At 41.2% G+C, this 13,236-nt stretch overlaps 1 protein-coding gene across 1 annotated transcript in view; it reads left to right on the forward strand.

Annotated features, from left to right (window-relative positions):
- Nucleotides 1-229: 229 nt before the first annotated feature.
- Nucleotides 230-13,236, forward strand: part of LOC103063312 (uncharacterized) — a 52,275-nt gene continuing 39,268 nt past the window's right edge. Inside the window, exons 1-10 of the mRNA XM_025174646.2 lie at nt 230-386; nt 2,840-3,408; nt 4,524-4,544; nt 4,829-4,888; nt 8,370-8,423; nt 8,743-8,787; nt 9,995-10,021; nt 10,282-10,326; nt 10,555-10,599; nt 12,838-12,891. Of these exons, the coding sequence (XP_025030414.2) occupies nt 230-386; nt 2,840-3,408; nt 4,524-4,544; nt 4,829-4,888; nt 8,370-8,423; nt 8,743-8,787; nt 9,995-10,021; nt 10,282-10,326; nt 10,555-10,599; nt 12,838-12,891 (1,077 nt within the window). The remainder of the gene's footprint in view (nt 387-2,839; nt 3,409-4,523; nt 4,545-4,828; nt 4,889-8,369; nt 8,424-8,742; nt 8,788-9,994; nt 10,022-10,281; nt 10,327-10,554; nt 10,600-12,837; nt 12,892-13,236) is intronic.

A 13,236-nucleotide genomic window follows, 5' to 3' on the forward strand; every position in this document is an offset into this window, starting at 1 on the left:
AATAGTGCCATCGAAATGAACAAATAGTTAATCTAAATCAATAGGAAATTTTGGCTAAATTTATCAACTACTTTAATGGAAGAATACTGAATGAATGCTATATAGAATACACACATGCACTCTTGGTCATTATATGTAAAAGGAATGATTTGTATGTCATGCTCTTTGTAAATGGGGAAAATATTTAATTCCCTATTCCTTGTGCTTTTTTAGTAAAACAGAGCAAACCATGTTCTCCAAATTATGGTGGCCTTTGGTTTTGCTGGATCTTCATGTATTTCTAGTTGAAAACACCAATGAAGAAAAAAGAAATGGAGTCAGAAAGCAGAAGAGCAAACCATTCATCTCAAATGCAGTAGAAAAATATCCCAATTCAAGTGATCAAGGTGATTATTTTTGAATAATTTTTTTTTTTTAAGTTTGGTCTATCTAAAATTTATGTTGTGTTCTGGAATAGCTTAAATGCTGAACTTATTTGTAGCAAAAGATTATAGCTTGATTATAAGACACCTGTTTTGCATCCAGAAGGCTCCCAGTGGTTTTATCCCTACTCTACTGGCATTACCAGTTAGGGCTAGGAAAGACTGTATCTGAATTCCCGAAAGGTCCTGATAGCAGCTCCCAGCTGCAGGATTCAGAGTAGACAGGTTATTGCAATGAAAAAGGAATTAGGTTACAAAATTTTGGAAACTAGATATGTGAGCCTTAGGCTCATTTATGAGTGAGTATATAAAGGTGGGCTTCCATATCGCCTCTGATCTTTTCTAATTGAGTCCTGCTTTAAGAGGAAGAATGCTAATTGCTTATTTGATGCCAAGAAACATCAGCCTGTCCTCCTTCTGCAATATTTCTTTTTCATTCCCAGGTCAGAGAACTCCATCACATCCTGGAGAAACCATTACCAGTCTGTATTGACAATGCTAAGTTAGATGTATCCATGATTTAATATATGTGGTATAACAATGCAGTGAAATCTTGATTTAACAGACTGTTTTGGGAAAGAGGTATATATTAAGCCCAAATGTCTGTTAAATCTAAATCCCCCTTCCCCCCACCCTCATTTTTCTTCTGTTCCTTTCTGGAAGTCAACCATAGGCACTTATGAAGACAGTCCTCTCATGGATGTCATTTTTGGTGCCAGCCTTAGCAACAGTTAGAGAGCAATGGTTGGGCAGGAATCAGGGTGCAGGAAAGGAATTGCTGCTGCTGCTGCTGCTGCTGCTGCTGCTGCTGCTGCTGCTGCTGCTGCTGCTACCACCCCACTCACTCACTCAATTTCCTGGGACTTTCCACTTGCCTTCCTTGTTGAGCCCTATTCTTTCTCAGCAGCAAGGCTGGTGAGTAGCACAGCCCTTAAAGTTTTAATGCAGAACACATTAAGAAAAGTGATTGGTGGGTTCTGCTGAGTTCATTTTCCCTCCCATCAAGAACCATCTTAGAGCAGGGAAATCAACCACTAATTGCTCTCCTTAAACATGGGATGAATCAGGGTTGGATGAGTGTAGATGGATGTTTTGAACAGGAAGTTTAGCCAGCTGTCAAGTTGCCCTATGAGCGCTCTGCACCTGTGACTTGTCAGTCAGGCTATTTCTGAACATAGATCTAGTGCTCTTTTGATACCCAAAAAATAGCCAAACTGATAGGTCATAGGCACAGAAGAAGGCGACGGGGTGAAGAATGACCATGTCATTGCCACATTCTTTGTGTGTGCTTTTGTGTAATATGATGCCCTCCAGATTGTTGCATTATAACTCCCATCAGACACACCCCTACTAGCTGAAGGCGATGGGAACTTCGTCCAACTTACCTGGAAGATGCTTGATTGGGAAAGGTTGGCATACAGTAATCAAAAACAAATCAACAGGCACATATAAGTTCCACTTCAATAGTAACAGCAATGGCTTTAACTTTGTTTCTCTGTGTTTCCTGCCTCAGAATGGCAGAAGGCTACACCACAGATTTTCAGCTGTTTTAGAGAGAGGCTGCAAAAAGGAGGATTCAAAGCAGGAGCCAAAGGTTGTCTACCCTGTTATATACAAATGAGTGGTTCATCTCAGTAAAAATATCTAATTTTTCCTGCTTTTCAGGGATGCTCAATATTTTCCTGGTATCTGACACTTAAATCATTGTGTCTACACTTGCCTATTATGGATGCCTTACTTAAAGTTTCTTTATGGGGCCGTTCTCCAGAATTCAGCTTCCTCCTGAAGAACTCTGGAATAGCCTTTGCCATCCTAATAGCCACACTGGCTGGGAATTCTGGGACCTATAACCCCAAGTCCCAACCCATCTGGAAGCCACCAGACCAGCACAGCTTCCTCTAGATCAAATCAAATGAAACCTTTATTATGGTCAAAGACCAGCTTCCTCTAGAATTTACATCTCTGAAAGTGGTAAGGCAGATGCATCTTTTCTCCCAAACATAGACCATGCATACTTACTTGGGAATAAACTCCTCTGAACTCAGAGGACTTCCAAGTAGACTTGTATAGAATTGTGTAGTGAAGCCCAAATGTCCACTTTGCCATTTCTCAAAAAGAAGTAACCCACTGATATCGCTTTCTGAATAATTAAGCTCTTTCAAGGGTAATCTTAATGAAAAGAACCATTACCCTCTTGACTTTTAAATCAATGGAAGGCAGGCAGAATGAAATCAGATTGTCAGGTAAGAGCCTATACTATATATGTGTTTGTGTGCATTGGAGGGGAACGAGTTCAACATCTTCAGTAGGTTTTCCAAACATCTAAGAAAAGTTGAATGGTGTGACAAGAGTCATGTCCTTAGCATTCAAGTGACTAATCTGAGCTCTTTTCTTTCTCTGTCCTGTGTAATTTCTAGATGAAGACTGTATTCTGGAAATGGCTTTCCTCCTGGACAGTTCAGAGAGTGCTAAGAACTTCAATCATGAGCAGCAGAAAAAGTTTGTCTTGGAGACAGTAGACAGAATGAAAGGCCTACAGCTCAGCTCTGGCCGCACACTCAGCTGGAGGACTGCCTTACTTCAGTACAGCAGCACTGTCCTTATTGAGCAAACTTTTAGAGACTGGAAGGGCCCTGAGGCTTTTAAGTCTCGAATTGCTCCCATTACATACATTGGCCATGGCACCTACACAACATATGCCATTACAAATCTCACTCAGCTGTACATGACTGAGGGGACTCATGGAAGTGTGAAGGTTGCTGTATTGTTGACCGATGGGGCAGACCACCCAAGAAATCCAGATATCTTTTCAGCTACTGCCGATGCTAAACATCAAGGTATTGTGTTCTTCACTGTGGGAATGACCAGAGTAGCTGAGGAGGTAGCCAATGCTGCCAAACTCCGCCTATTGGCCAGTGTTCCAGCCTCCAGGTTTGTCTTCAATCTGCAGGAGAAAGACGTGGTGGAGAGAATCCTCAAAGAAATGGTAGGGACAAATACTTCAGTGGGCCAGTATAAAGGATTTGTCCCTTAAGTATATTACGCAGATACAATTTTTCAGTGGGTTGTGTGCAAACGTTCTGTGATAGAACATCACTTGAAACACAGGGCTCCAAATGCCCCTGCTTTCAAGAAGCCAGAATTATATCCTCCTCACAACATAGCTGGTCAAAATGCTTGCTGTTCAACGTCATATTAGTGTTTAGTCAAGTTATTTGAATATGTGCTGTGTAAGCTGTTGGAATAGATGAGCCAAGAGCTGGGTTGATTGCCCTTTTAAGGAGATGACAGAAGCCACCTTCAGATGCCAGTCTGGTATAGTGGTTAGGGTGCTGGACTAGAAACTCGGAGATCATGAGTTCTGGTCTGTCCTCAGCTACAGCAGTTCATTGGGTGACTGGCTAGCCACTCTCTCCCAGCCCAGCCCACCTCACAGGTTTTTTGTTGGAGAAATAGGAGGAGGGAGCATTATGTACACCACCTTGAGTTGTACAAAAGAAAGGAAATATAAATCTAATGAGTAAATAAATAAGCATGGAGGGACAAAATGTGTTGATAGTGGGTACGAGGTCATATTATTGGCCCTTCCTCCTATATTACAATTCTCCAAGCTCCATCCTTATCATATATTCACGTAGATATCCAGGGTAGGAAAGCCTCTGCATGTGGGCCTTTATGGGCTAAGGCTTCCCTTATTCCAGAATCTGGGAAGCGTTTGCATTTCAGGTTCTCCACAAAAAGGCTTCAGGGTGCTGGGGGTGAGGACAAGGGGAATCACACAGTTTTGGGGGTGGAGCTAAGGTATCACCCATCTTTTCCAAAAAGTTTTGCCTCTTTGAAGCTTTAAATAAATAGACATTAGTAATTGTTGACTTTTGTTCTCAGTATGATGATGTATCAACTAAGGAACCTTTTCTTGTCAATGTCTATCTACTATGTAGCTGTTAAATATACAAAGATTTTGTCAAATAAAAAGACAGCATTGGCAAAGTATTACCATGCTGGAACTATCTTCCAGCTAGCTTTCTTTTTCACTTTTTAAGAAATATGCTTTATTATCTGTAAAAATCTAATTTTTTTTCCACTTATCTGTCTCTCTAGAAAGATCTGGCAGAAGAAGGGGTAAGTCATGTTTGTGGATAGATGAATGGATGGATTCTGTTTAAAACCAGTTGTCTTATAAATGAAAGTGATAGTGAAATAATCACTTACACTGATGAAATTGTTATGTAGTTTTATTACAGGTATTCTTTCACTAATACAACCCTCCCTTAATAGTGTGGAAGTATTACAAGAGCATGAGATACATTGATTAAAAAAACAAAACATAAGGATAGTTATAAACAAAACAGAGCCTGTCTCAATTATGTGGAAGATTAATCTGCATGGTTATTTTTCTCCCAAAGTGTCCTCAGCCTCCTATATGTGACTGTGAGAAAGGAGAAAGAGGTCTTCCTGGCCCTGCTGTAAGTACCGTTTTTTCCCACTTCTCTTGTTCTGGAGCTTACATTCTATGTTCAACATGGGTCACTTTCAACAGTGGCACTTTATTAATTGGTGACACCTGGGTGATGAAATGTGCATTAAGAGAAGACAGGCTCGTGATTCGGTCAGACAATCACAGATATCTGCATGTCGCTGGGCAGGTACATAAATTCTGTTGGCATACCGGAAACAGTTGCTTCCCAAAACTCAGTCGGAGAGTTCCAGATGCGCAAGCATTTGGTTAAGCAACAGTTGTGAGCTGGACCAAGGAAGATTTATTGCATTTATATCTTGCCTTTTCTCCGGAGAGCATGAGCTGAGACGTATGGGACTCTTCCTTCATTTAATTCCAAGAACAAAAATCACCAGTGAGTTTCATCAAATAACAACCACAGTACACAGTCACACCTTCAAATAATATATAATTGTATAATTGTTAAAAGAAATATTTTAAAGGCAAATTCATTGATTGTTTTACCAAAATTACTAAATTTGTGAGATGCAGGCAACTGTATGTTGATGTACGAGTTAATCTCTAGATTAGAGATCCTAGCTTGCACGGAATAGCATGAGCATGTTTAGAGGAAAACTGGGGTTTGGCTGCACTTGAAGCATACAAGCCAAAATGTGCTGAAACTGATCAATACCCCCTTTACCTTTATCAGGGCATACTGCACATGGCAGAGGTGTGAATAAGTCTGGTTAGTTAGACTACACCTTCTCTGTATTACTACAAAGCAACATGTCAGAGCTTTAACTGACCCAAATCCATGATGGGTAGCAGAGGTTAATATTACCGGCTCATCTGGTAATAACTATGGCATATAGAAGATTGTAACTTGGAATATAAGATGAATAATGTACAGAGCATGAATGGAATGAAACAAAAATGAAAGAAAAAAATCTAAATATGTTGGGTGTTTGTGAAATTAAAAGGAAAGGAATGATGTAATAGAATTAATTATATAGAATTGTATAGAAGTAGGCAGGGCCGCCACAAGCAGGTCTGGGAGATGTGCACTGCACAAAAGCATCATGACACAAGGGGTGCCAAACAATGGGAATGGTAGGGGAAGAATCCCATTCAGTTGCTGCTCTGCACATCTGCACATGCACTGTAGAAGAAAGGAGAGAACGAAGCGCCGGGAAGCCACAACTGCCACAGGACGTGACTTGATGCTCTGGTGGAAAAAATATTTTTGCACAAAGTGCCTTACAGGTCAGTGGTGGTCCTGGAAGTAGGAATCTACTTATGCCATATTCTCAATGAATGTGATCCATGGGGGAAAAATGTCTGGTGACGTGAATGGGTGGGTAGGAGCACAGCTGGGCTGGGGGTTACTGTGACACAGCAATAGCGAGTCCAGGTGGAGGGGTGAGCACTGCAGAGTGTGCAGGTGGGTGCCGCTGCCCTGTGCAAGCATGGCCAGCTGGGGGGTGCTATGGAGTGGAGTGTGGGGTGCTGCATAGCAGGCCTCCTCAGGTGAAAAAGCAGTGGGAGTGGGAGTGACTTATGGGAGTGACTTGCAACCTTCCCTGCCACCTTCCCCATTGACATTGCTTGTGGGAAGCCAGCTGTGAAGGTTGCAAATGGTGATCATGTGACTACGGGACACTGTAATCATCATAAATGTGAACCAGTTGCCAAGTGCCCAAATTGCAATCACATGACCACAGGGATGCTGCAACAGCTGGAACTTCGAAGACTGGTCATAAGTACCACTTGTTCAGTACTGTCATAACTTCAAACAGTCACTGAATGAGTGGTCATTAACCGGGGACTACCTATATTCAGAATTCAAAAAGTGGAATGGAGTAAGTGCTATAAATATTAGAATCAAAGAAAAAATGATGAAAACATTGTCATAAAAGTTGTAAGAAGGTGGCAAAACAGTAAGGCTGCAGGTGTAGCTGGTGTAATTGAAGAAATGTTAAAATATGAATCTGGCTTAATTTGCATATGACTCATTTAACGTGTGAAAACTACAACTGTGCCTGACCATTGGAAAAATCAGCTCCCTGTGGTCCCAAAAAGAAATATATTCTTCCAGCCCACAAGAGAGAGGGAAAGAACACTCACTGCCTCCTTGGATGGCCATTTTGATGACAGCTTCACCAGCTGCCTTGCACAGACAGAGCAATAAGTCCCTCAGAAATGGTGGCAGCATGGCCTCTGGCTCCTACGCAAAGAAGGTTGCCAACCCTTGCCCTGTACAAAGGGAAATGTAATGTCAGCCCTACAAGGTAGACCAGATCAAGAAACAAATGTAGGCCTAAAATTACTCTTATTAGAACAGCTGTAGTAACAGAATCTTGCAAGTCTGAATGTGCTTCCTCTCCTACCTCTTTTATCTTCATGTGAATTATGGGGGTGACTGCTTTAGGCATTATCGTAAATCTCTATCATAGCTTAAGCCATATTTATTTGTTTGTTGCCCTGTAACAGATCTTTCCTGTCTGTCACACCATCCTCTCTAATCTCTACATGTAGCAAGAGTGAATGCAAAAGCTACGGGGGGCTTAATTTATTAAATATATTGGGAGGAATTCTGACCAAAAGGGTACGATAAATACCGTGCAGCCAGACAGGCAGACGGGTCCAGACCCAATGTAAGCTGTTTAGTAGGTTTGGATTATGGAATGCTTTGTCCAAATATGGAGTTGAAACCATTCTGAATTCAATAAGCACGTTATATGATGGAAGTAAAGCATGCATGAGAATAAATGGAATGCATAGTAAATGGTTCGTTGCTGAGCGGGGAATACGTCAAGTTGCCATTGGTTACATTTTTCAAAATGATATATACAGTCCACTTCCCTTAACCTCTCAGAGTAGGGAAATACAGATGTTACATTACATCATGTCCCAATGGATGAGGCTCTACACAACTTCCACCCTCCCTCTTGGGGGGGGGGAGGAATTTCTCTGTTTTTACTCAGTATATTTTCTGTTTGGTTTTTTCAGTTAGATAAACCACCAGGAGGCAGTACAAGACTAGTTTTATCCATACTGGGATTTGTCAGAGGTACATAGCCAGATCTTATTCTACAGGGTTCAAACCCTCTGCCAGAAAGTGAACTCATGGACTACTGCCCTTCAGATGACTCTAAACAGCGCCTCAGCTTGCTACCCAGGTCCTGGTGCTCAGCAGTGTTGCTGGAAGGGATACCTAGAATCTGTCACAATGGTATGAAAGCGATATATTCCATTCGGATAGATTCTATACTGTATATATCCCTTCTTGCAACGTCAGTAACAGCCACAACTTTTAATGACAAAACTCAAGTAGTGCTTTAAGCCTCGGGTTCCGACAAAACTTCCTTGAATTTCATTCCTTTTTTTCTTAGTCATCTCCTCATTTTCTTGGGGGCAAGAAGTTAAAGCTGTCGAAGTATAACACCTAGGAAGTTGGACAGTAAAAAATTCCATTAACATTCCACTTTTACATCTTTTGCTTCCAGGGTAAAAAAGGTCGCCCTGGGGATGATGGAGCTCCTGGTGCAAAGGGAGGAAAGGTGCTGTGACATTTGAAATGTGCTTAAAAGATCATTCCTTAAAAATCAGTCATTTAGAATGTTAGCTGGTTGAAATAAAGGGATCTTCCATCACTACATGGTAGAACTTAGAAGTTAAAAAAGTATAAAGCATACATTACTGAATATGAGCGATGTTTTGTTAAGAAGGTAGAACTAGACTGGACCAGAAGATTTCAGCCAACTCAGGGCTGTTCACTAAGTTGTTCTTAGAATATTCTTAGCACACTTAGAATGTTCACTACGTTGTGACAGCAGCAGGTTGTAGAGGAAGAATATTAAAATATCCTGTTGCTTCTAGGGGGAGCCAGGCCTAAATGGAATTCCAGGAAGAGATGGGACAGAGGTAAAAAACAGTATTTTCTGCCATGAATCTATTTGCTTTGAGGGAAACATCTAGATACTTTAAAACCGTGTGCCATCACACCGTGATAATCACAATTTGCATTCACACAAAGCAGAAGTAGGCAGCAGTCTTTTTCCTATCCAGAGCTGCACTCGCTCAGGGAGAAACATCTGGACTGTGTGATAAATGGGGACGAGAGCCAGAAGGAGTGGGGCTACCCACTTCTCTTTGTCTAACGATGTCCCCCTTTCCCTTGCTCTCATTTTCTTTCTCTTTGTGACATTCTCCGATCTCTGCCTAAGCAACAGGCTGCAGGGAGGAAGCAGAATCTCACAATACTATTGATCTAATCCCTTTGGATCACATATCATTAGGCTAAGGTAGGGCTACCATATCAGGACTTCAAAACGCCAGATGACCACTAGCCATCAGCAAAGAGTTAGAATTCTCTGTGAGTCTTGGCTGCCATCTAGCAATGACCAGATTTTTGCAACCCGGATCTGGTAGCCTCAGGCTGTGGGCTGCATGGGGCTCACTACTATAGAGGAAAAAAATGTGAGATCCAGTAAAAAAACAAACAAACTCAGCAATGTGTGAAGTACTGCTGCTCCCACATCATTGGCCTCACTCATAAAATGTTCAACACATGATTCCAGTTCATGTCTGCCATCTGGACTGGACCACACAGCAACTGCAGCCTTAATTCCAAGCCACAGTAGCTACCTAGCCTATCCTGGGATACTGGAAATGGCACTAGCATAGTGCTGACTGGATTTTTGTAGTGTCAGCCTTAGAGTGTTTTTTCATACCACTGACAGAAATTGCAACAATACCCTCTCTTTTATTCCATTCAGGAGCTTAGATATTGCTTTGTAAAAATGTGTGAGACAAAAATGGAGAATGACGCATTCGTTCTCCCTCTGCACAATTTTTCAGTGGTTTTTCTGGGGGCCTGATGCTAGAGAATCAGAGCCACTGTGCATTGCACTGCCACCTTGCCCAAGGCACTGGGTTCAGGCCATCCGATAGAAGTCAAGTAACTGAGCAGAGCCAAACAAGGGATCTTAGTTCCCATTCCTCATTCCAGGACAGATAGGCTGCACATTTCAAATTAATAAAAACCCTTCCCTAGTGCCAATCCTAAACTTTTTGGCTAGGAAGTGCCTGTACTAATTTAGTTGAAATGTATTTCACTTCTTTCTGTTAGGGGAAATCTGGATACAAAGGAGAAAAGGTATGGATTTCTCACCTTCTCAGTTCCTCTCTTTGTTGTATGCCAATGACAGGTGAGCTACTGAATTTAAAGACAAAGAATGAAATATTTATTGATTAATGAACTGCGTATCCCACATTTTCCTTTTTGTAAAATCTTAAATATATTTCAAAAAGAAAATATAATGGGAATGGAAATCTTGCACTGAAGGCAAGACCAAAGTTGTTGCTTGCTATTGTCTTAAAGCAGAGATAATATTAATGGCACTTTTTAAATCTCAGGGTGAAAGAGGTGAATGTGGAACACCAGGCATAAAAGGAGACCGAGTAAGTAACTCTCTTATAGTTAACTGGAGAGAGGGGGGAGATGGTAATTTAAGGGCTTGGAGAGATGATAAGAAACTATAATCTACCTAGAGCTGATGTAGATATATCCTGATCCTAAAATAAACTCTGGACAGCTGCCACCAATCAGCGTGAACAGTATTAGCCTGGCTAGACCTATGCTCTGAGCTGGTCAAAGGTAGCTTCCTAATTTCTTCTCTTCTCCTGTAGGGTCCAGAAGGCCCAGGTGGTCCAAGAGGTCCCCGAGGTCTCCAGGTAACAGAGAATAGAAAGTCTGCTTTAAGACCGTGTGGCCTGCCACCCTTCTCTGTCTCTCCAGATTTACTCCGAAAAATGTTGACTGTTACGGGTATCAACTTAAGACTGAACTCACACATCTCATTAAGCCATACAATGCTCAGCAATGTCATGTGTGGGCCAGGCTATTATGACTTATCCAACAAACTATGGTTAAGACAAATTACTTGGCACAATGTATGAACTCAGCTATCTTATTTATTTATTTGCTTACTTATTTCTTCATTCATTCACATTGTATGGCCACCCATCACATTTTCCATGCATTCTTGGAGCATACTAACAAGTAACAATATACACATTTTCCTACATGTATCTCCATATGGGGGGAATTATGTGTGAAAAGATCTTCATTTACTGGAACTCAGCAAATAGTTTCACATGGCATATTTAAGGTGTGACTTTTTTTTTAATATTTGGTTAGTGAGTGACATTTATTTTGCCTTCTTTCTCATGTTTATGCATTTTTGGAGTTCTGTCATCTACAAACTGGTAATTTTAATTAGGCAAAATCACCACATCCTTTTTAAAAAAATGTCAAAGAAAACTAAGAGTCTTTAAAAGACACCTTCTTTTAAAACCTACTGAGTTAATGTGGCTGAGGCAATAAAAACCAAGACAGGATTCTCCAATGGACTGAAAAAGATTTCTTTGTGTGGCTGAACTTTTAATAATATCTATTATACATGCAGCAATACAAAGGATTAGGATTAAGGTTCATTTCTGGATCAGAGATTATAACTGAGAGAAGGTATAAGAATAAGAAATATATAGGATAGGATACAGGTATGAGAGCTATGATACAAAAGGTAATGTTATCTGAAGAACATCAAGTTTATTTCATCCAATTCTTTCCTGAAGAACAAATATCTTTTGTGGGTGACATTAGAAAATCACCTTGTAATATGAAATTTATTTCATCCCCACTAATCAACTACATTCTGATGATAAGATAATGAAAAATAAACAAATTGTGCAGTAACAAACTTCACTATAAAATTACTAGTCTTCGGGTTACAACGGCAACTGGGATAGTGATTGCCGTCATAACCCCAAGATGCACGGGTTGTTAAGCAGGAAGAGATGGGAGTCCAGGTAAGGATTGTGGGGGTGCTGCAGGGGTGCCATCAGGAGGTGGGGAGGCCAGGGGAGGGTCTGGAAGGGCCTGGGAGGGTCAGCACAGGCCATTTGCAAGTTGCAGGAGGCTGGGGAAGCCTGGTGCAGACTGCTTGTGAGTCACAGGAGACCAAGGGAGAGCCTGGGAGGGCTACCAGAGGCTGTGTGTGGGTGGAGGGGTGCTGCGGATGGGGAAAAAAGTGGGAGCAACTTACCGTAGCAACTTGTGACCTTCCCTGCTGGCTTCCCCGTTGAGCTTGCTTGTGGGAAGGTCGCAAATGGCGATCATGTGACTGCAGCTCCCTGTGGCGTCATAATTACGAGCCAGGCACATGAGCTTTGAGGACTGGTTGTATGTCCATTTTTTCAGTGCCGCTGTAACTTTGAATGGTCACTGAATGAATGGACATAAGCCAAGGACTACCTATACAATGCAGTTGTGTGATTCTCCCCCAAATCTTTCTCCTCTCCCAGCTTAAACAAACAGTCCTTAAATTTATTACGGTAGATATCAAGATTTGAAGGATTTATTCCATCTAAGTCCTCTCAAGCCTTTGGAAGTCAGCAATATAGAAATAGCATTATTGTAATAATATATAAGTAAAACTGGCCAGAAAGAGAAGTGACCGGGGGAAGGGGCTAAAGGCTACACAGTCCCTCTTCCACCCAGTGGCTTCTTGTGGACTTTTTTTCTCCCACCATCAGTGGGAAATGCTTTTTCAAATATAGCTATCCCAGGAAACTTGCCCACCTATTTCAGAACATCCATCCAAACCGTTAGCAGCAACCCAATCACTAAAGGAAGGTAACCCTGGTGATACCAACACTGTTCTGTTGTTGGCCTTGTTTAAGCTATTCTCAGGGCTACACTAATTCTTTATGAATTTACAGACTGGCTGAGACAGAAATTAACATTGCAGATACTTCTGTGGGAGTGTAACCAATCTTTGGATATATAGACAAATGACCTAACTACTCGACTATTACCGTCTACTGCAATCAGTTGATCATATCCTTGTTTATCTATCATCTTCCCCTGAAGGCTTTGAAGATTTTTATCACGGCTTCATATTTTAACAGGGTCCCCAAGGAGTGCCTGGAGATCAAGGACCTGAAGGAGTGCAAGGATCAAAGGCAAGCATCTTAACCATCATTTCTTGATTTTCAGTATCATACAACATCTCACCTACATTTGTAACTTCTGCAGGCATATGATTGATTCATTGCGCTTGGATTAAAACTCTCCTAGAAGAAGAGAAAAACCAAGAACAACTCAAAAGCTCCTTGATTTTAAATTAATTTTAAAACTTTAGAACTGAGACTTTAAAATGGACAGTGCAGTTCAAACCTGCAGAGAACATGTCTGCTGTTTAAAACATCCTGTGAATGTTTTCCCAGTTGGCATTTTCAGAGGTCACCACTTACTCTCTCTGTGTACATTATTGAAATATAATGAGAAATATGTTTTAAATCTGTTCT

The sequence above is a fragment of the Python bivittatus genome, unplaced genomic scaffold, assembly GCF_059951505.1.
Source record: "Python bivittatus isolate LINGU-HERP-01145 unplaced genomic scaffold, Pbiv_v1 ctg000480_np1212, whole genome shotgun sequence".
Taxonomy (NCBI): Eukaryota; Metazoa; Chordata; class Lepidosauria; order Squamata; family Pythonidae; genus Python; species Python bivittatus.